This window comes from Thamnophis sirtalis, unplaced genomic scaffold (assembly GCF_051295495.1).
Source record: "Thamnophis sirtalis isolate CommonGarterSnake01/CBP01778 unplaced genomic scaffold, rThaSir2_p1.2 scaffold_6, whole genome shotgun sequence".
Classification (NCBI taxonomy): domain Eukaryota; kingdom Metazoa; phylum Chordata; class Lepidosauria; order Squamata; family Natricidae; genus Thamnophis; species Thamnophis sirtalis.
The window spans coordinates 115,687,272-115,709,195 of NW_028261386.1; the positions used below are offsets into that span (position 1 = coordinate 115,687,272).

The 21,924-nt window shown below is 38.7% G+C and overlaps 1 protein-coding gene across 2 annotated transcripts; it reads left to right on the top strand.

The window, feature by feature from the left end:
* The first annotated feature begins 2,280 nt into the window (after positions 1-2,280).
* RRAGD (Ras related GTP binding D) lies at positions 2,281-20,388 on the top strand. Of its 2 annotated transcripts, none has more exons than XM_087718758.1 (7): positions 2,281-2,618; positions 6,532-6,821; positions 8,542-8,741; positions 11,529-11,643; positions 13,736-13,878; positions 17,272-17,420; positions 19,616-20,388. In XM_087718758.1, exons 1-7 carry the CDS (start codon positions 2,462-2,464, stop codon positions 19,765-19,767), a joined length of 1,206 nt encoding a protein of 401 aa, XP_087574884.1. In that variant the 5' UTR covers positions 2,281-2,461; the 3' UTR covers positions 19,768-20,388. The 2 variants fall into 2 exon arrangements, with proteins under 2 accessions (XP_087574884.1, XP_087574883.1); XM_087718757.1 differs by having other exon boundaries at positions 2,282-2,666.
* The last annotated feature ends 1,536 nt before the right edge of the window (positions 20,389-21,924 follow it).

Sequence of the window (21,924 nt, forward strand, 5' to 3'; positions counted from 1 at the left end):
TGAAGTTGAAACCACCAAGGTCCTATTATTGCACAAATACAAATGGGAAGGGAGAGTTAATGCAGCCGAGAGATGAATCAGAGGACTTACAAACACTTCCTCCCACAGACAGGCTTTGGATTCAGTCCCATGACTGGAAGGAAGAGGAAAGAAGAGACAGCAAAATATTCCCTAGGCCAAATGTATCTGAAATTATCTAAGTCTATTGATTCAAGAAAAGTCCCCATTTTAATAAACCTTATGAATTACTATATCTGCATTTAGCTTTGCAGAACTTGGTTTATAATTGCCTGTTAAAATACAAGCAGTAAATTAAAATGATTAAATTGACATATTTAACAAGTCCAGGCAAAAAGAAAAACAGAAACCAAAACTAATCCTCATTTCTCCATGCATTTTATATATAGTTGTTTTTTTAAAAAAAAAAAAAAAACACCAGTAAAATCCAAACTAATATAAAGTGAAAAGTTGGAAGGTGATAAAAGGGAAAAAGTTTTAAGTAACAAAAAAAAATACATGGAACAAATATATACAAACAGTAACCTATAGCTGGTTTTTTTTATTTTTCCCTGTGGGGTACATCATACCACAAACCAAGTCAAAAGGGCAAGTGGCAATATTTTTCCTCATACTTACTGAATTTTTGATGCAAATTGCTTTATTAGTTATGTCATAAGTAAGCAGAATAGAAGAGAGTTTTTAAAGATCAAAGCATTCTCATGATGAAGTGTACCTCAAACCCTGTCACCTCCTTTTCTGTCCTCTATTTTGGTGTGAAAAGGATGAAAGTGAGTATACACGTAGGATTCAAGATAATTTTCATTTTCAATCCACCTTTGGCATACCTGCACTAATTCAATAATTGCAATAATTCTGTTTCTTTTTCACATACTTTTCTTAGACCTACCCAAGGACCTCAATTAGCAAGTGAAATGAATATCCACGCTTGCAGTATACAAGATTTTCTAATTTGTATATGACTCTCTACATTCCACACGAACAGTTTTAAAATATAGAACTAAAATGGCCAATGTAGTTCAGAAGACATAATAAGGCCATCATAGATCACAAGGAATGCCTTTCAGTTAGGTTTGAGCTCCGAGAATGGTTTCCTTACTCAGTCACATGCATGTTTATAGACAATATAATGTTGAGTTGGTGATTCTAGTTGGATATTTGTGTGTGTGTGTAAAATAAACATATAGTAAAACATGCTGAACCTCAAAATGATATTGCAAATATATTTTTTGGGAATGTAAAACAAGATTTCTAATTAACTTTGATCCTTTAATATTGGAAGAAACTGGGTAAATGAACTTGGAATTTGTCTTGTCTCCCAGTACCAGAAACACCCAAAATCTTAACAGAACAGGACCGCGTTTGGGACAGGGGGAGAAAAGGACAGAAAAGAAAGGCGGAACTAAAAAAAAAATGAGCCGGATCAGGCCGGAAAGTGTGGAGGAAAAACAAAAACTAACCGCATCCCTATGAGTGAAGCAGCTGGTCAGCTCCCTCTTCTATTGCTGTCATGTGATTCAGATCAGAATAGTACTACATAATAGCAGTTGGTCCGTGTTGCGCAGGGTACACAAACACAACGGGAGAGCATAAACGGAAGCAAATTCATAACCACCTCACCCCATGGGAAAATCGGCCTTTAAAAAACAGAACCCCGGATAATCTGATTGTATGTAACACTGGCATTTGTAGTATGACTACATGCTTACCCACTCACTAGTAAGTTTTACTATCAAGGCTTCACACGCACACACAGCATTGTGTATTGCAGATACTGGCTCTTCCCCTTCCTCTGGTCTCTTTGGAAGCCAATAAAATAAAGGGCACCCGCTGTAAATGCCCCATGCTTTGCCTTTTATTAAACTATGGGGCAACTTGCCCTTCCCTAGTGTCCCAGCTGTCGAGAACAGTCCTCCTGCAGCGAATCTTTTCACTTTCTGCTGCCTTTGAGCATAAGCAGAGTTTTTTTCCCCACCCTTCATCCACTGTTAACCGTTATAAAACTACTACATTCGTATACTCGAGGAAAGGTAGGAGAGGCAATTTCCAGGCGTTGTCGGCCCCGAGCAGCCTTTTATATTTACCTACCGATTTCCCCCAAGTGCCCGCTGCAATAAACAACAGCGCGCTCCTGGACAGCCACCCCCCTCCCAGTAGTTCTCACTTCTGTGCGCTATTATGTTACTCCATGAGCGAGTGTGTGTATATATGCGTGTGGCTGTCAGGTGACTTGGGTCACGCAGTTTTCTCTCCTCTGGGAGGGACTGCAGGGCCTCGGCTGACTTTCCTTTGACAACTGCGACGAGGAGGAAAAGCGGGGGGGAGGGAAGAAGGAAGGAAAAGCTTTAGGCTCGAATCCCCCCCCGAGACGAGAGGCAACCTGGAGGGGCGACGCGGCGGGGAAAGCGGTGCTTGGCGAGGACGAAGCCGGGGCGGGATCAGAATGAGCGAGGTGCCGGGGAAGTTGAAGGAGCAGCAGGAGAACGAAGGAGCGGAGGAAAAAGGCGAGGAGGAAAAAGACGAGGAAGAAGAGGAGGAGGAAGGAGAGGAGGAGGAAGAAGAGGACGAGATTGTCGGGCTAGCCGACTATGGGGATGAGAGTGAGTCTTTCTCGGATGGCGACCACGAGAAAAGCGGGGACGGGGCGTGTAAGTAGTTCCTGCGGTTGAAACCGAGGGAAGACGAAGGAAGAGCCAGCAAGCCTCTTCGAGCGACTTTGCTTGCCAGGCCTTTTGTTTAGGGAGGGGAGGGGAGAGGGGAGAAGCCCAGGCGGCGGCACCCGGGAGGTGCCCCCTTTGGAGAGCTCGCCCCGAGAGAGGGAGGATGGGGCATCGGGGATCGAGGAAGGATGGGGGCGGCTGGGAGTTAAACTCGGGCCCCTCCCAGCCTCGAAACGTTTGGTTCCGTAGTGATTGGGAACTGCACCCTTCCATTTACTCCCCCCCACTCTTTGGCACACGTTTACTCGTGGTTAAACCGAATCGTGGTTGGGTCAGTTTACCCAATGCTCCGCGTAACTCGCTACTCCTCTGCAGTTCAGTGTGCCGTGTGAACGCGTGGGAAAAGGGGGGGGGGCAGCAGCGGGGAATCAGCTGGCTTGAGGGGGGGAGAAAAGCAAAGATGGTTCCCTTCCATGATTCCAGTCTTCAAGAGTCAGTAAAGGCTAGTCCTTAAATCTTGTTTCACCACAGGCAGTGAGTGAGATAAATGCCTTAAAAATCGGAACTGACGAACGGCGAAAGGAGAAGTGTGCAAAATACTTGTTTTAAAAATTGAATTAAATTCACCTATCCATCAGGAACTTGCTCTGCCTAGTTTTCCCTGCCACAATCCTTTAAGCCTTAGTCTTAGATGCAGCCTGCCTTTCCTCTTACAGCAAGAATTGGGGGTGGGGAGGGGGGGAGCTACTACCTTTTTAGTACCAGAATGCATAAGTGCCTTTTTTTCTTTTTCTTTTTGCAAATTGGAAGTTGGTGTGGTTTTACAGGGGGGAAAATAGTGCCCTAATACTTAGGATAAGCCAGGATTCTTTTAAATTCCTGATCCTTTTGATCAAAATAGGTCCTGGTTTCACCCTCCTTTAAGAAAAAGTATGCACCTTTGATAGTATAGTAGAATCATTTCTTACATCAAACATATGAAGGGGGTCGGGTTACCTGTATTCTTGGACAAAGACAAGAAACTCAGTTTTTCCATCTCTGTTGCTTAGAAATATTTCCCACAATCCAAGCTGCTCCTTTTCTTTCCTGTTACTGCTATAGAGAAGACAAGGGATAGGAGATGCAGTAAAACACACAACTGTTCCTAGTTTGGGGTTTTAAGAAGAAATTGAAAAGGAAATTGCTTCCTGGCCATTCATTTTCTTGGTCCTCTTATCTTCAGCTTTTCTGGAGTATTGTTTTTGCCAGGGCTGCCAAATCTGGATTGCAGAAATCCAAAGATTTCCCCTTAGTAATTCTACTACTAAGTAGGAATCCTAATATTTTTCTCATGGCCATAAACTCTAGCAACACTGGTGGAGAAAGGGGAAGTTTTGGGGAGGAACTGAGGTTTGGGAGCAAGGAGACTGGATTTGGGGATAGAGAAGCAGTTGAACGAAGATGTTGTAAAGCGAAATTTAAATGTATGTATGAGCAAAAACAAAAATTTATACTAAGTGAGGGAAGAAAGTGAAAAACATGGAATAAATGAAATAGAGGTCATTTAGGAGCAGGTTGGTACAGGTTTTTGAGAATTGGTGGGGAATATAATAACTGAATAGAGTTTGACTTTGAGCTGAGATAGCTTATAGTTAGCCTTTAATATGATAATAGAATGATGCTAAGACAAAGATGGGTTGGACAGCAAACAAGGTTTGCCTAGTTACTAATATGTGAGTGTGCTAGATTAAAATATATGTTTGTGTCATGCCTTGTGATGATCTACAGAGAAATCTGACCTGACCTTTTAGGATGTGTTCTAAATTTTTAATAGATCCTGATATTGAGACTGGATTTTCTTTTAAAGCAAATGTGCTTTTATTCCTATTTCTTGCAGAACGTCAGAGCAGAAAACTTTGCAAACAATAGCAAGCTACATTTTACAAAAAACTTTAGAATTTTGGTTAATATAGTAGGTAGAATACTAAGCCTAGAGGCTGAGAATGTGTGAATTTGCCCTAATGAACTAGAATTTGGTAATTTTTCAAGTGCAACTCAAACTCTCTGATACAATTACTTCACCAGCTGTAAGAGTAGTTAATAGTGAGCCGTGTAAAGTAATAAAATATTTTAAAAGTAAGAACAAAAAGCACACAATTGCAGAGGACTTAAGTCTGAATAGACAGCTAACTATATTTTCATGTACAACACAAATATCCCAAATCATCAAAGTGATTTCCCAAGAAATGGCCTTTTACATTTCTACAAAGTATCTATATATTTGTTTACATATACATCTTACAGTTAACAAGGTGTATTTACACATGACCCCATTTTTCATTTAAAAAAGAAATTTAAAACACTCGTGCTCCCAAAATACATATAAAGATGAATACTATAGGCAGCTAATGCTCTGAAAGGCAAGATCTTTCAAAGATTACATGGCTAGGTTTTCTGTTTCCAATTACTTTGGGAGAGCATTGACTGAGAGTTTGAAGAGGGAACATATAGATCACAAGTATTGTCAGTTGTAGCTGTGTTTTGTGGGAAAGAACAGGAAGAGAAAGGGGGAGGGAAGAGGGAAAGAAATGTGCACCAATAATGAGAAGTCCTAGCACTAGTGTGGAAATTCATAGATTGGTGATCATTCAGTTTATATATTTATAAGTTTATATAGATATTTATAATATGGATCTTTTTTCTATGTGTCATATACAAAAAAAAACTTTGTTAAGGGATTGAGAGCTTAAGCACAACTTGGAGAAAAAAATATTTAAGCAAACTTTTAAAATTGTATAGTGGTGCAGGTATTCAATATGCAGACAGAGTCCATGTATCACAAAGACATAAAGGTTTTTTTTTAAGGAAGGCCCATTTCAAATCCATAAAAGGCAAGAGCCATAGAAGGGTTCAGAGTCCCTCTGCAGCTGTGAATGTCAGTCTCCATATTGCAGGCTGTGCTCCAGACAGTTGTTCCATTGGTTTTGCTTTCTTGTTTTAATAAAACCAGTGCATTGGAATAATGGCACTCAACACACAGTTATATAGGTACATTTACAGGAAAAAAAATTCAGTAAATGGATCGGCAGAGGTAAACCTTTAGGCTTAAACAGAAAATAGTTTTTACAACACTTTCAGGAACAAATGGAATATTTTCCTTTTAGACTATATTCTCTTTGCCTTTGCTGAGAATGGGTAGAATGTTAGGCTCCATGCAGTATAGGCCTAAATATTATGGTTTGTGTGTTCTCATATGAATGCATAGACTTTTTTTCTCTTTGTTTCAGAGAGGCTGTATTAAGTAACGTAGCTTACATGCAGTAGATACTCAAGCAGAAATTGTTTTTAATAATAGCGTTTTGAGAAGCACTTGAACATAAATATTTCAAGTATATATACAACAGAAATGGGTATACTTTTTCAGGTTCTTCATCAGATGTATTCTTGTGATTCAAGATTATCTAAAGTTTTTAAAGGGAGCATTGATAAGCTGGCTTTCCAAGAGTTGTACATAAAAAAAAAAGGTGGGACGTTTGTGTGTGTGTGTGTGTGTGTGTAAATCTTTCATCTCATTAAAGTTTGCATGACTATGAGATAGTAGCATGGTAAGGCATATGCAATATGGAGTTCTGATTGTAATCTGCATTTATTTCCACACTTTGGCTTATTTTGTGAGAGATGTAAGTTTTTTTCAAACTAGCAGGGAGAAATCATTTCAAATTAAGCTGCCCTTTCTGGCACCAGAAAAGAATCCTTAAATTGCAAAGAAGAGTTAAAATAATACATTTAAATTGCATTCAGGTTTGGATATAAAATACAGTTTTGTACATTAGGTACAGTATAAACTAAAAAAAATGTTTTTATTTGGTTCTAGATTTCAATGATCCTTTTAGTACTGAAGTTAAGCCAAGAATCCTGCTCATGGGACTGAGAAGAAGTGGAAAATCTTCCATTCAGAAAGTTGTTTTTCATAAAATGTCACCAAATGAAACTCTTTTCTTGGAGAGCACTAACAAGATCTGCCGAGAAGATGTTTCCAACAGCTCCTTTGTTAACTTTCAGATATGGGACTTTCCCGGCCAAATTGATTTTTTTGATCCTACTTTTGACTACGAAATGATTTTTCGTGGCACTGGAGCATTGATATTTGTGATTGATTCTCAGGTAAGAGGATGATGATGATGTTAGACCAATTTGACTTTTAAATCATTCTCAAACCTTGCACAAATGAACACCTGCTGACAGAGGAATAGAATAGATGATGGCAAGTTAAGTAGAATGTGACTGACTAGAGAACTGCAAGCAAACTTTCCTTTTACACCAGGACTCTTTTTCCATATCCTGGATTCTCACTGCAGCGCAGACCACCTTTTTAAACCTTTTTCCTAAATATTATCGGAACTGGAAAATGCAGAGTAAGATCTGCAATTGGTACAGTTGTATAGAAACCAGAATTCTCACCCTTGTGTGAGGGATAAGCCTTTTATCATAAAAGGGATGTTTGAATTTTGCTGTACATTCTGGTTTTTTTAGATACTACTGCACAAATACCTTTGATTGATTGCACTTCTGTTTCCATATATGCAATCCTTCAATTTTCTGCAGTTTCTAAAGTTACCTATAACTTTATAGGTAAAATAAACCTTAAGATGATTATAGCTAGCCTCGGCTTATAATCACAATTGGAGCAAAATTTCCACTGCTAAACAAGGCCACTGAAAAGATGTGTCTTATGACCAGTCTTCACATTGTTCGTCAAAGCATCAGCATGATATCATCAAAGTCAGGCACATGGCGATCAGCATGTATTTAAGATAGATGCAGTATCCCAAGATCATGTGATCACCATTTGCGATGTTCCTACTGGCTTCTGACAAAGTCAGTGGGGGAAGCTGGGTTCACTTAATAACCACACAACTCATTTAACAACTGCAGTGATTTACTTGACAAAAAGGTCATAAAATCGGGTGTGACTCACCTTGCTTAACAAGCAAAATTCTGGTCCCAAATGTGGCCATAAACTGAGGTTTACATATACATATAATCCATAATTATGGATTATGTTTGTGCTGGTGTGGTAAAGTGCCTAAGGTCACCCAAATTCAGATCCACTGTCCAGCTCCTCATCCACTGTCCCACTGTGCATCCGTATGCCCAAATTTACAGATCGTTTTTGTGGAGAAAAAACAGAGAAAGGAGTGCTAAGTATATCAGCTCAAGTATTTTGAGGAAAGATGTGATATACTGGTAAGTGTAATTAATATATACAGTATATAGTAAGAAATCAACACGTCAAGGAACTGCTGAAATGATGGAAATGAGGAAGGTTAAAGCTTTTGGTGATTATTAGTGATGATATCTATTATTATCCCCAATGTCAAATGTGGAGTATCTTAGCAACAGCTGCAAAAGAATAGCAGTGTGAATGTTGGCCACTGTGGGAATAGAATTCTGGATTAGGTACTCTAAAGGTGCTTGTAGTCTTTAAATAGAAGATTGAGAGTTAATGATTAATAACTAGTTGAAATATTCCATCTTCTAAATATCTATGGAGATTTTCAGTCATTCAGGTCATGGTTGTCCCAAAGGTGCTTTTTCAAGAGGCAACTGGACTTTCTGATTTTTCTTTGAAGATGTTTTGCTTCTCATCCAAGAAGCAGTTCTGCTCAGCTCTGAGCTGAGCAGAACTGCAGAAGCTTCAAAGAAAAACCAGAAAGTCCAGTTGCCTCTTGAAAAAGCATCTTTGGGATTCCATCTCCTACTTTATTAATGAAATACTATTTAAATCGAATGGGAGTTTCATATAATGCTTTTTGAGTGAAAAGAATTCAGGTTGACATTTTAAGTAATGTGTTTTATCCAATTCTTTTTCTTTTTTTTTTAGGATGACTATATGGAAGCATTAGCTAGATTGCACCTTACTGTCACACGAGCCTATAAAGTAAATCCAGATATAAACTTTGAAATATTTATTCACAAAGTAGATGGTTTGTCTGATGATCACAAGATTGAAACACAAAGAGACATTCATCAGCGGACTAATGATGACCTTGCAGATGCTGGACTAGAAAAAATCCACTTGAGGTGAGAAAAGCAGTGTAATGGCTGGAGTTTGCTGGGGAGAAAAAGGAAACTGCAAGTAATATTAAAAGAAGTGCCATAGTATAAAACTTGGGAAAAGTAAGCTTAGTTTTACAGTATATCATGATCAAATAGTCGTAACTTATAAAGCCCTTCATGGTATTGGACCTGGCTACTTGAGAGACTGCCTGCTGCCAATTACCTCCCATAGACCCGTTAGATCGCACAGGGTCGGCCTCCTCCGGGTTCCGTCCACCAGCCAATGCCATCGGCTACCACCCGGGGGAGGGCCTTCTCTGTAGCAGCTCCGGCCCTTTGGAATGAACTCCCCGCGGAGATTCGGACCCTCACCTCTCTCCAGGCCTTCCGGAAAGCTGTCAAAACCTGGCTGTGCCAGCAGGCCTGGGGTTGATGAGTTCCCCCCCCCCCTCTCGACTTGTATGGCTGTATGACTTTTGTGTATTTTAATTATGTGTATTGTGTCTGTGTCCCCTTTTTCCCTTCGGAGTTGTTCGCCGCCCTGAGTACCTCCCGGAGAAGGGCGGCATACAAATAAACTAAACCTGAAACCTGAAACCTGAAACTTGAAATAGAATAAATGTTTGCTGGTGTAGCCATGCTTAAAACCTTAAAATTATCTTTTTAAAATCACAGGTGTAAGTATTCCAGTCATTCTCGGTCAGTATAGTATTAATTTCCAGTTGCGCATTTCTAATGAGCACCATTTTAGGGAGGGCTGTGCTAGGATGATGCATTTTGCTAGCCTCAAAGTTGTTGATGTTCCTGACTTGGAGAAAACTATATTGAGAATGTATGTATGTAAAGGTAAAGGAATTCCTATGGATTTTATTGCACTAGTCGTTGCTGACTTTAGGGGGCAGTGCTCATATCTGTTTCAAGCACTGAGCCAGCGCTTTGCGAAGACATTTCCATGGTCATGTGGCTAGCATGGAGTTTTGTTACCTTCCCACTGAAGTGGTACCTATTTATCTACTTGCAGTTGCATGCTTTCAAACTGCTAGGTTAGCAGGAGCTGGGATGAGGATGGGAGCTCACCCCGCTGCATGGCGCTTCGACCCAGGCTACCGGTTTTTCACCAGACAAACCCAGCATCTTAATCCCTGAGCCACCACGCCGGAACATTTTAATTGACTTTGTGTGATAATGAACTTTATGCATTTATTCGGCAACCAATGTTATGACAGCACTGCATGAGGAAACTTAAGACCAGTCCTCAAAGGTTTCAAGTGTTGCAATGTTCCTCTAGTCATGTGATTGTAATTTGGGTGCTTGGCAATCAGCTTGTAGTTACAATGGTCGCAGTGTCCCTCAGTCACCTGATCGCCATTTGTGACCTTGACTGTCAGCTTCCAACAAGCGAAGTCAATGGGGAAGCCAGTAGGATGTTGCAAATGGCAATCCTGTAATATCCCACTTACCGATGTTCTGAACTGCTGTCATAAATCAGCAAGGTCATGTGACATTGCGCTTTACAACTGCATTGGTTAGTGAAAGAGTTACTGGTTGCTGTTAACAAAGGACTCCAGGTAGTCCTTGACATACAACTGTAATGGATCCTGCCCATTACAGTTATGTGTCATAATGGTTGATTTTTTTTGGTGGTGGTGGTGAAGTGAATGTGGTGACTGTAAGTGCAATTGCCATGATTGTTAAGCAAACCTATTGTTGGCTATGGTGTGGTTTGGCCCAAAACTGAAGGTAAATTCCAGTTTTGGGCAAAACCCTCATAAGACTGAGATCACATGACTACAGGATGTGGAAACGGCCATAAATTCAGCCATGTTGCCAAGTGCAGTTACGTGGTCAGAGGGAGGGCCCAACTCAGTGGTGGGTTTCAAAAATTGTTGGAACCTACTCTGTGGGTGTGGCCTCCTTTGTGGGAGTGGCTTGCCGCCCCATGTGACCGGATGGGAGTGGCTTGCCACCCATGTGACCGGATATGAAGATGCCGATGACACTTGTCAGAACCACCTTAAATTACCTCACACACAGCACTGGCATGCATAAGAATATGATGTAAACTTGTTTTTTAAAAGGCATCTTTGGTTTGCGTTAAAACAACTTCAACACGTGCAATGTTCTGATTGCACCACAAACGCAGTAGTCATCCTTACCTTTCACAGAGGCACTGAGTTTTATAAATATGAGCATGATAGTGTAGAATAATCATATCCAAGGACCAGTGGTGGGTTTCAAAAATTTTTGGAACCTCTTCTGTAGGTGTGGCCTGCTTTCCGGGTCCACTGGTGGAACCTCTTCTAACCGGTTCGGTAGATTTGACGAACCGGTTCTACTGAATAAGTGCGAACTGGTAGGAACCCACCTCTGGCCCAACTGTCAGAAATTTGAACCTGGGTCTTAAATCCCTTTTCAGGTAGGTTGTAACTCTGAAACAGTCATTAAAGGACTAGTCATAAGTCAAAGTCTACCTGTACCTGTATGACATTACAAACATCACTTCTATAAACCCAATTAGGCAGTACATCAACCATGTTACCATCAGTACACTATCCTGTGAAAATAAATTCCTTGAAAATTGTAAGATCAAGTCCCAATTTTGAGAGATATTTTTAATCCAATGCTCTGTTTTTTTGCCCTTCATTCAGTTATTACTTTGCTTTCCATCTGTATCCATATTCTGTATGGCTTATAAAACAAGCCATAAAATAGAATATTAAGTTATTTTTTTCAGCATCTTTTTGTATTTTTATTAAACTCTTTACAGGTGTTTATTTCAAATGAACATGTTGATTATTTTTCTTTTTGCAGCTTTTATTTGACAAGTATATACGACCATTCTATATTTGAAGCATTCAGCAAAGTGGTTCAGAAATTAATTCCACAGCTCCCAACTTTGGAAAATCTGCTTAACATTTTTGTCTCGGTAAATATGTTTGCATGTGCATGTATTTCCTATGTTTTTCATGTTTATTGCAAAAGGACATTTTATTTTTTTAATGTTTTGAAAAAATATTGCTATTATTCTCCAGTGCACTGCTCGGAGAGTCCAATGCTGGGTTAACACAGCCTATCTGCCCTTGGACTGAGTGATGTTTTTTAGTTGACCACGCCTCCCTTTGCCTCTATATGCTCAGTTTGAAAACTCAGTCCGCCCGTTGGGACTGTTTTGGGAGAGCTCCAGTCTAAGGTCAGATAGGCTGGAAAGTTTCCCACTTTGGACCACGTTTGGATTCTCAGACTAGAGGAATTTATATCTATTGCAAGAACTGTCAAATTTGCCTCCATTGAGGCTTCTGTCGCTTTAAGAGGGCTCCTGGGCTTTCTCTGCAGCTGCTGGTCGCAAGCGCTCCAGGGGATTGCGAAAGCTCGCCCAGCGGATGCTGGCGAGCAGCAGGAGTGGCTAGGGAGGTGTGCGATCTCCCCAGCCGGACAGGGACGTTCCAGGCGAAAAGAAGCCCCAACGAAGGCTCTGAAACCTGAAGGCCTTGTTGCTAGGGGTCCCTCAGCCGCTCCATTCTGCCCGGCAACAGCGGCGACGGTTGGAACCTTCGTGCGCTTTTCTGGGCTGTGAGGCTGGAAAGAGCGGGAAGCGGCTGCGTGTGCACCCGCCGCCATTTTGGATTTCTGTGAAGAGCTGGAAGAGCGCAGATCGTGTGGGGAGCGAAAATCCTTCCAAAAGCTGCTTGTGAAAAAGCAGGAGAAGCAGAGAGCCAGACAGCCCAAGCGGAGCCACAGCCAGCCCTCAGCGACCGCAGAACGCCGCAGGGAGCCTGGAGATTAGTCTGGGGAGCCATTATGAGATTCTATATGAAATACCAAAAATGCATGGAAAATCTTTAGGAATGGAAGGATTTCAAAACCCACTACTACTTAGTCTTGCCAGAGTTCAGCTGAAGCCTGTTCCTTACCTCATTCACACCCCACAGCTTCCAGATGTCAGAAAAGAATCTCGATTGCTACTCAGTTGACCTGGGGCAGAGAAGGTCAATTGAGCTATACAGGTCACAAGAGTTGTGCTGGCAGATAATCTCCCCAGCAGCTTCATATAGATTCAAAATAGAAGGGGTGACAGATTAAAGACCAGAGAAACCTGCAAAGCAGGGGCTCTAACACTAACTGGAGCCAGCCCTGGACAAAGAACCATCAGTGGTGGGATTCAAATATTTTTACTACTGGTTCTGTGGGCATGGTTTGGTGGTCATGGCAGGGGAAAGATACTGCAAAATCTCCATTCCCATCTCACTCCAGTGGAAGGATACTGCAAAATCCTCATTCCTTCACCACCCCACTAACCTGCTTTCCAGTTCCGTTCTCCTGTGCAGGGCAACAAAAGCAGCCCCAACTGATCAGATGAGACTCGGGAGGCAGTGAATAGATGGGGGCAGAGCAAGCCAGAGGTGGTATTTGCCGGTTCTCCGTACTACTCAAAATTTCCACTACTGGTTCACTAGAACTGGTCAGAACCGGATGAATATCATCTCTGAACACCATGCCGTGCACTCTCAGTCCCCTAATCCAGAAAGATACTATGATCAATGGTATCAAAGGTTACTAAGAGATCAAAGAACACCAGGATGGTGTACAACTCCCATTGTAATCCCACCAAAGGTCATCAAAAAGAGCTACTAGGGTTATCTCAGTCTTACAACTGAATATGAAGATTGATAGAAAACAGCCCAGATAATTCTAGAGTTCTAGGAAAGTTACTTCTGTTGTGCCGTGTATTATTTTATAATTATTCTTTAAATTTATTCTGACTCTCAGCATCTCTAGGCAGCTATACTATACGGTATTATGTAATGTAGAGAGAGTGAGTGTGGTAGAGAAGATGATTGATAAACATATGGATGGATGGATGGATGGATGGATGGATGGATGGATGGATGGAAGATAGGATGGATGGATGGATTGTTGTGTTTGTGTATATGATTGTGTGTGTATGTGCATTATGTACATTATAGTATGCATTGTATATATATTAGGTTCTTTGTAACAAAATCCATGTTCCCTTGTAGAATTCTGGAATTGAGAAAGCATTTCTCTTTGATGTAGTAAGTAAGATTTATATTGCTACTGATAGTACCCCCGTGGACATGCAAACCTATGAGCTCAGCTGTGATATGATAGATGTTGTCATTGACATCTCTTCCATCTATGGGTAAGTTGGAGTATTTTTGTTACCCTTTATACTTGTTTGCAGTTAATGTACTGTATAATAGTCAAATGGCAATGCATTTGTAATGAAAAGTCTAATATTTACATATACAATGATATGCAATTTGGTCTTTGTCAAAGTGGAAAAATAGTCCAAGTTATCTTGAAAATACCAATGAAAATCAAGCAGTTGTATTGTGTGCTTAAGTACATGTACTTATAGACCAGTGGTTGGTTTCAAAATTTTCTGGAACCTCTTCTGTAGGTGTGGCCTGCTTTGTGGGATTGGCTTGCCAGCCATATGACCAGGTGGGAGTGGCTTGGCAGTCATGTGACCGGGTGGGAGTGGCCAAGATAATGTCACTGAATTCTTTGCCCCAATGATCTACAAGAAAGATATAAAAAAAGAAATTTATTATTTTGTGTACTTACTACTTAAATAAGATTAAAATAAGTACACAAAACAATAAAAGAGCTACTTACAGAAGGAAGATGACTGTCCTTGCCAGTCTTCAATATCACTGACTCCAATGAATGGCCTGCACAAAGAAGAGAGACAGAAATGAACTCTTTTCATTGCATGCACTGCATTAGGATGAAACCAGCACACAAAATAATAGAAAAAGGAAGATTATTGTCCTTTTGTATGTTGAAGTCACCCATTGACCACCTTGCTCCAATGAATGGCCTGCACAAATAGATACAGAAAGGAAGACTTTAATTGCTTGCACTATTATATTAAGGATGAAACCAGCACACAAAGCAATAAAGCAGCTACTTACATAGGAAAGATGATTGTCCTAGCAGTCATACTCTGTTGCCTTTTCATCCTGTTAAATAATATGAACTGCAGAAGAAATAAAACAATATTGGACTCAATTGTGGTTGTAAGCTGAGGACTACACTACAGGTAACAGAAGGGACCTCTGTTTTCACCCAGCGATGTACAGTCTTTTCAGGAAGGATGTCCCCCAACAAAGAGGAAATATATAGTTTTTTATCTAAGAAGTTAGATCAAGAATGAATGTCATAGGTAGATTCACAGAGCAATACAGATTTTTTTCTGAAATTTATTCCTCAGTTCAAAAAACAGGAATATATGAATTAGGTTCAGTACTTAGGACAGACCAAGTAGCTATTCAAGAGTTAGTGGTGTCATGGTTAGAAGCAATGGTAAAGCAAGATATGGATTTCAAATCAGTAATATTTGGTTGGGCATTTCAAAGGGAATACAATACATATTTAATTTTACACATGTTAACAGCTGCTGGAATTGTGTTTTCATAACAGTGGAAAAACAAAGATATGAAAATGAATAAATATTAGAATGTGCAGCAATAAATAAATCGACAATTAAAATCAAGAAGGCTTCGAATACTTTTTCACATGAGATTTGTTTTATCAATTGCTAACTAACAGAAGCAGAAATTAGAAATCTAAAAGTATGAAAGAAAACACCCATTATGTAAGGAAAGGTCACTAAAATATATAAAGAAATATTACTAGTACTTGATCATTATTAATGTGTAGATAACTGCGGGACATTACACACACACACACACACACACACAAACACACACACACACAAACTATGACTGCGAGAAAAACATAAAAAACCAACAATTTCCCCCCCAAAAGACTGCAGGTGGGGGAGTGAGCAAGCTGCAATGGAACGGGCGGGGCGAGCGAGCGACAGGGCCCGGGCAGGTGTTCTGGAACTTCCAGGTCCACCGGTAGATTTGACAAACGTAACGAACCGGTTAGAACCGGCAGGAACCCACCTCTGATATAGACATACAAACACATATAAAGATCAGGGTGATCCTATGATGAATTTTGAAGTGCACTTCCTGGAGAAGAAAGAGTTGGGGTGATGTGGAGAAAAATTAATAAAGAAGAGGAGACGGGAATAAGGCTAGTTTATTTCCCAAAAGTTTATCCTTAAAATGGAAGAATAGTTTTAGATTTGATGAGAATCTAGTAATGAAGGGTGAGGGGATTGCTTAATTTATCCCCCCCCCCTTTTTTAAGGAAAGACTTTTTAAATTCAGGATTATTTTTGGGGGGGTGTAGATGTGAGACTTGGTTTTTTTAGATAGAGGTTATATAAGTATCATGCTTTATTTGGTTATACAAGAGAAATTGGGGAACAGCATTGTGGTAAGTCATATTTTCAGAAAACCTCTCTCTCTATAAGTTAATAGATTATTTGATGTTGAAACGGGATTTCTAAAAATATATAAATAAATAGTAGTTATCCATTGGTGGCAGAGAGAAGGTATTTCTGCTTTTTGTTATTACTTTGTTATTTCTCAGAACATTCCTGAAGTATAAGAAACTGATTTTTGAGTCTAAATAAATATATAGTTTGATGTTATTATCAAAATTCTCTTAGTCAGTGGATGCCCAAGTGTTTCTTATAGAGGATCTATAAGCAGATCTAAATCAGCTACTGTACTCCTGTTAACTTCACACTTATTTTGCAGTAGGGCATTCTGTTTGAGGCTTCCTTTACACATAGTTCAGCAGTTGTAATGGTGCTAACTGGTGCAATAAGAGTAGAACATCTAACAAAGCAATTTGATTGATTCTTAATTTGCCATTCAGCCAAATTTAGTATTTTTGTTTGGTTTTGTGAAATACAAAGTCTAAATGGTTTTTAATAAAGGAAGATCTTTTCTCTTTATACCACTATATATTTAGATGATTATTAAAATCATCCAAGAAAATCTCCATATGCAGATTGTGGTTTATTGAAGTAAGCTATTTCTGCAATAAAGTCTAAAAGGTTTGTTCCCTGTAGTATTTAAAGGTCCCACATTTAAAGCTTTCAGGCTGCTGTTGAACTTCCATCTCTTCATCCAACCCATTTCTGTTTGAATGTTTTTTTCTTTCCCCAACTTTTAAAATGTATTCATATGTTACGTTTTAATTATATTCAATCTATAAATAGATTAAATGAGAACTGTTCCCATTTTCTGTACTGTATATTTATTATTGTAGATTAATTCTAATGTTTTCTTATTTTGTATTCTGTATATTTTCATTTTGTATTTTGTATATTTTCATTTTGTATTCTGTATATTTATGATCTTAGTATTAATTTATTTTGGTAGATTTTTAAAAATTGACATTACAGCACTATGTTAGTAAAGCTTTTATATATCATATAGGTTTCATTGTTATATTTAATATGAATTCTTTTCATTTACTGTGGTTATCTTCACCAATACTATCACATCTGTTTTATAATTCTGTAGATTATATTTGGATATACTCTAAGCACATAATATGTAATTTATATTTAAATAATACTCTAAGAATACAGCCTCTAGACCATAACAAATTAATGCTGTATTTTCCCAACTCTCTTCTTTCACGATCTTTTGCTATTAAGGCTCAAAAAAGATGGTGCCGGAACACCTTATGATAAAGAATCAACAGCAATTATAAAATTGAATAACGCCACAGTCCTTTACCTAAAAGAAGTGACAAAGTTCCTTGCGCTAGTCTGCTTTGTCAGAGAAGAAAGCTTTGAGAGAAAAGGTATTAAACTTTTTTGCCTAAACCTATCTATAATCTTGTTTTCTCCCTAGCTAGCATGCTTCCAGCCAGCTTTATATCAAAATCAAAATACCAAAAATGTGTAATTATTTAGTAAATGTAATCATTGAAATACTTTTGGGAATGGGTTGAAGAATGGAATGAATTTCAGCATTCTATGTTAGAATGACTAGATTGTGGCAGTGTATTTTGCTATGTAGCTAAAAGCAGTGTTTTTCAACCTTTTTTGTGCAAAGGCACACTTTTTTCATGAAAAAAATCACGAGGCACACCACCATTAGAAAATGTTAAAAAATGTTAACTCTGTGCCTATATTGACTATATATAAGGTGTTTTTCCCACGGCACACCTTACACTATGTCACGGCACACTAGTGTGCCGCGGCACAGTGGTTGAAAAACACTGGCTAAAAGGATAAAAACGTAGCAAGCTTCTAATTATGTAGATTCGTAAACAGAGGTAAGGAAAATGATGTAAATTTAGTTTTAATGAACATTTGCTATAACACAATAATTTGTTAAATGTTTTACTAAATGTAGTCACTACAAAGCAGCTAAATTGTTAAAACTAAGTACATATTAAAGATTTCCAAATGAACACAAGAAATCAAAAATGTTCTAAATGAAATCAGGTGATATCCTTTCTTATATTTTCTTTTCCTTCTTTCTTTCTCTCCTCCACTGATGTGTTTTTTGTGTTAGCATAATAATTAATAAAGTGTGTCATTTACATTCTTCTTTGTAAAGCTGTTGGGTTGTATAAACTACCGTATTTTTCAGAGTATGAGACACACCAAGATTTTGAAGAGGTAAATAAAAAAAAGTTTTTGCACTCTGCAGACCTCCCAAAAATGACACGTTTTTCACGAAAATGGGCACGTTTTTTGTCAAAAAAAGGGCATGCATAGCCTTTAGGAGGCTTATAGAGTGGTACTGGGGGCAAAAATGAGGAAAAAATGGACCATTTTTTGCTCATTTTTGCCCTCCGCAGCCCCCAGGAGCTGTCTGGAAGCCTCCTAAAGGCTATGCACGGCCATTTTGTGAAGGGGGCGAGGTTTCGAGAGGCCAAAAATGCTGTATTCAATGTATAAGGCGCACCCAGATTTTTACCCTCGTTTTGGAGGGGAAAATGTGTGTCTTATATTCTGAAAAATATGGTAGTTAAGTGATCTTTGGAGAGAGTGGCAGTGTGGTTCAGTTTAAGGTGTTAGCTGGGATAGGGGAAAACCAGATTTAGTTCTACTCACAGTCATGGAAACTATTGGTGACTTGGGCCACTTATATTTCAGCCCAAAGTACTTACTGTTATGGGGAAAATTGGAAAAGAGAGCGCTACATTATTGCTTTGAGCTTGTGGAGAATTTGTGAGAAAATTTGTGATTAATAAATAAACAAACAGTTTGCTCCTTTATATTGACCAATGAACAGAAAATTACATTAATGCACATTTATTTTAGAATAGGGAACCATAATACAGGTTTCAGCAAACTCTTACATTTAGGAAGAAGTTTCAAAATTGCACAGGAGTCTGTTCTTTCGACGGAAAAATACCACTAGATATGCCTTTTAGGATCCTATCCAGAGGTTTTTTATTTATTGTTTCCTTCCCCCAAAGCTTCTGGAAATACTTTTTCAATTTTTTTAAAAAAATGAGGGGCTCAGGATATTTTTTTCTTTTGATAAATAAATAATGATAGTACTGTCTGGTGATTAAAACTAAGCTAATTTTAATAACACAAAATTAGATCTAGTGAGTAAATTTGTTGTGAACTTTCACATTTTAAGGGAATAAGAAAAAAAAGAGGGGGGAAATGGCAGTTGCACTATGGAAATTAATTTGTTTTTCATGTTTGACTTTGAAGAAATTTCAAATATTGTAAATAATAATGAGTTTGGGCAGGAGCTCAAAGTAGCAAAACAAAAGCAAACATAATAAACAAAAAAGATAAAAAGTACACCTGAACAAGACCATTTTCAGATCCTTAGGAAATGCAAGGAGGGAAAGAGCCAGACATATGTTTGTGACGAGAATATTCCAAAGTTTGAGGACTAGCATTGAAAAAGTTGCTTTGTGGCTCTACAACCCCTGAAACCTTGGAGGAGGTGAGACATTCAGCACGACTCCTCTTGGTTTTCAGACTGGACAAACAGATTCACATGTGTTTTCTTTTTCCTTAGGACTAATAGACTACAATTTCCACTGCTTCCGCAAGGCCATACATGAAGTGTTTGAAGTGAGAATGAAAGCAGTCAAAACTCAAAAGAATCAGAACCAAGTACAAAGGAATAAAAGGGCCACACATAATGGCACACCTAGGATGCCACTGTAATTGAACTCTTAATGCCCACGGGTAGCACGTAAGGCCTATTATTTGCTGTAATGGTATCAGATTTGAGAACCAGCAGACGAATGGGACTGGTGTACTCTTCAGTTGGAATTTTCCACACTAGCCACTCCTCAAAACACTGTAAATCATATTCTGTGTTCATGTTAAGAACAGACCTGTTTTGCACTTTCACCTGATTTCATGATGAAAATGGACTTTTGATAAACAAAATGTTACTTTTTATGTATAGTCTTGAGTAGAATATATATCATAGTATGCCTACATGCTGCACACAAATGAACAATCAAGAAAACATGGTAAGATGACTTTTTAACATCTGTTCATTGTTCACTCTGTAACAATGAATGAAGTCCAAAATGCAACCTCAGTTTGTCTTAAGATTATAAATAAAAGCTGAAAATTAAAAAAGTACAGTACAATAGCAATAAAAACATTTGTTAGGTGTCCTTACTGGTACACTAACATTTTTGTTTTTAAAAAAGTCTTTCAAATTGAGTATCTCCCCAATCATTCCATAAATTCTGAAAAAAAAAATCCTCTTTATTCTTTATATTGTCTCCACCTAAGAGTAACTTTCGATAAACAGACTTATTTTGAAATGGATGCATGTTGTGTCTGGTTTGTTCATTTTTACATTTGAGAATGACTGTGGAAAAAAGTACCCTGATTTAATAAAAATTGGGATTTTAATAATTTTGTGCAGAAAGGGTAAAGCACATATGTACATAATGATTTCAAAATAGAAATGTCCAGTCCCTTTTAAAAGTGAGATTGAATGACATTGTTTACTCCTGAGACTTACATTATATACTATAAAGTGTATACTAACAAGGCAGGAAATCTAGATTCTAGAGCAGGAATGTCAAACTCAAGGCCTGGGAGCTGGAGCTGGCCCGTGGGGTGCTTAGATCTGGCCCGCGGGGCCACCCTGGAAACAGCAAAGGACTGGCTCGCGGTTCCTGTGCCTAGTGAAAATGGAGCTCGGAAAAACTACAGGGGACCCTCCTGAGCTCCGTTTTCGCTTGCACAGTGTTTAAGGAGGCCGTCACAGCCCAAACCAGCTTGGGAGCCTGTTTTTGCTGGCAGAGCACTCACGCCACCACAGGCCCCTCCCCGACACAAGTGATGTTGAGCTAACCTCATCTACCCTGACCACACTCACCCTGCCCCCCCCAGGTCAAACACAACCCTGATGCGGCTCTCAACGACACCCCTGTTCCAGACAGATCCTGCCTTTAATTGCAAGATTGGTGTGCTAGAAAACTCCAGTAATTTAGTAGAAATATTAATTGGTAATAACCAGCACTGAAAGCTTGAAGACTTGACTTTTTCTTGGAACATTTCTGAGAATGCCAGAAGCTGTTTGCAGTATTCCAGAAAGGATATTTCATATGAAACATCTTGGCTGGAACACCTGAAACCATTTTCAGTTTGGATGATTTACTTCCGGAAACTACCTATTCATTTCTTCAATGGCATAGTTCAAAGAGACACTGAATATTTTGAACTGATTGATTTTGCATATGCTTGCTAGAATTCTGATAAACAGTAGCATATTATAACATAAGGATCTGAAGACATACTTGTTTTGAGTTAAAAAATAATAATGCCTAATCTCAGGATTCTTTTTAGTTTTGCTTATCTTTATAAATATATACAACATTTTGTCTGTTTGAAAGATATATCAATTTCTTCTGGTTTTGTTTACACCAGATACATGATTGGGCAATTGAGGATAGCTTGTTCTTTCCAGTTAATGAAGTTAAAAATGAAAAAGAAGCTTAAAAGGAAATCATCCTTCTGGAATCAAAGCAAGAGATTATTTAGCAATTATGCCACTTTCTCTCTTGCAATTGTAAAATTGTTTCCAGTTTTTCCAAAGAGTGGATTTAAAATGTTAGTATAGTTAGTATTTGAAATGCTCATGATTATGAATTGAGGTGTATGTGTAATATTCAACTTTACAATCTTTTTTTCATTATTGATATGGATTTGGATTTGGATTTTATTCAATTTGTAGGCCGCCCTATTCCCCGAAGGGACTCAGGGCAGCTGAACAAAGCCAAGAGAGGGGAAATTACAAAAAGTGAGACAAAGACAAACAAACAATACAAACAGTTTAAAAGCACAACAGACACA

What these genes read in the sequence shown, in the direction of transcription:
- RRAGD (XM_087718757.1), top strand. Translation starts at nt 2,462, where the DNA reads ATGAGCGAGGTGCCGGGGAAGTTGAAGGAGCAGCAGGAGAACGAAGGA. An exon ending in GAAAAGCGGGGACGGGGCGT is followed by an intron (nt 2,667 to 6,531) that starts GTAAGTAGTTCC and finishes ATTTGGTTCTAG; the next exon opens with ATTTCAATGATCCTTTTAGT. An exon ending in CTAGAAAAAATCCACTTGAG is followed by an intron (nt 8,742 to 11,528) that starts GTGAGAAAAGCA and finishes TTCTTTTTGCAG; the next exon opens with CTTTTATTTGACAAGTATAT.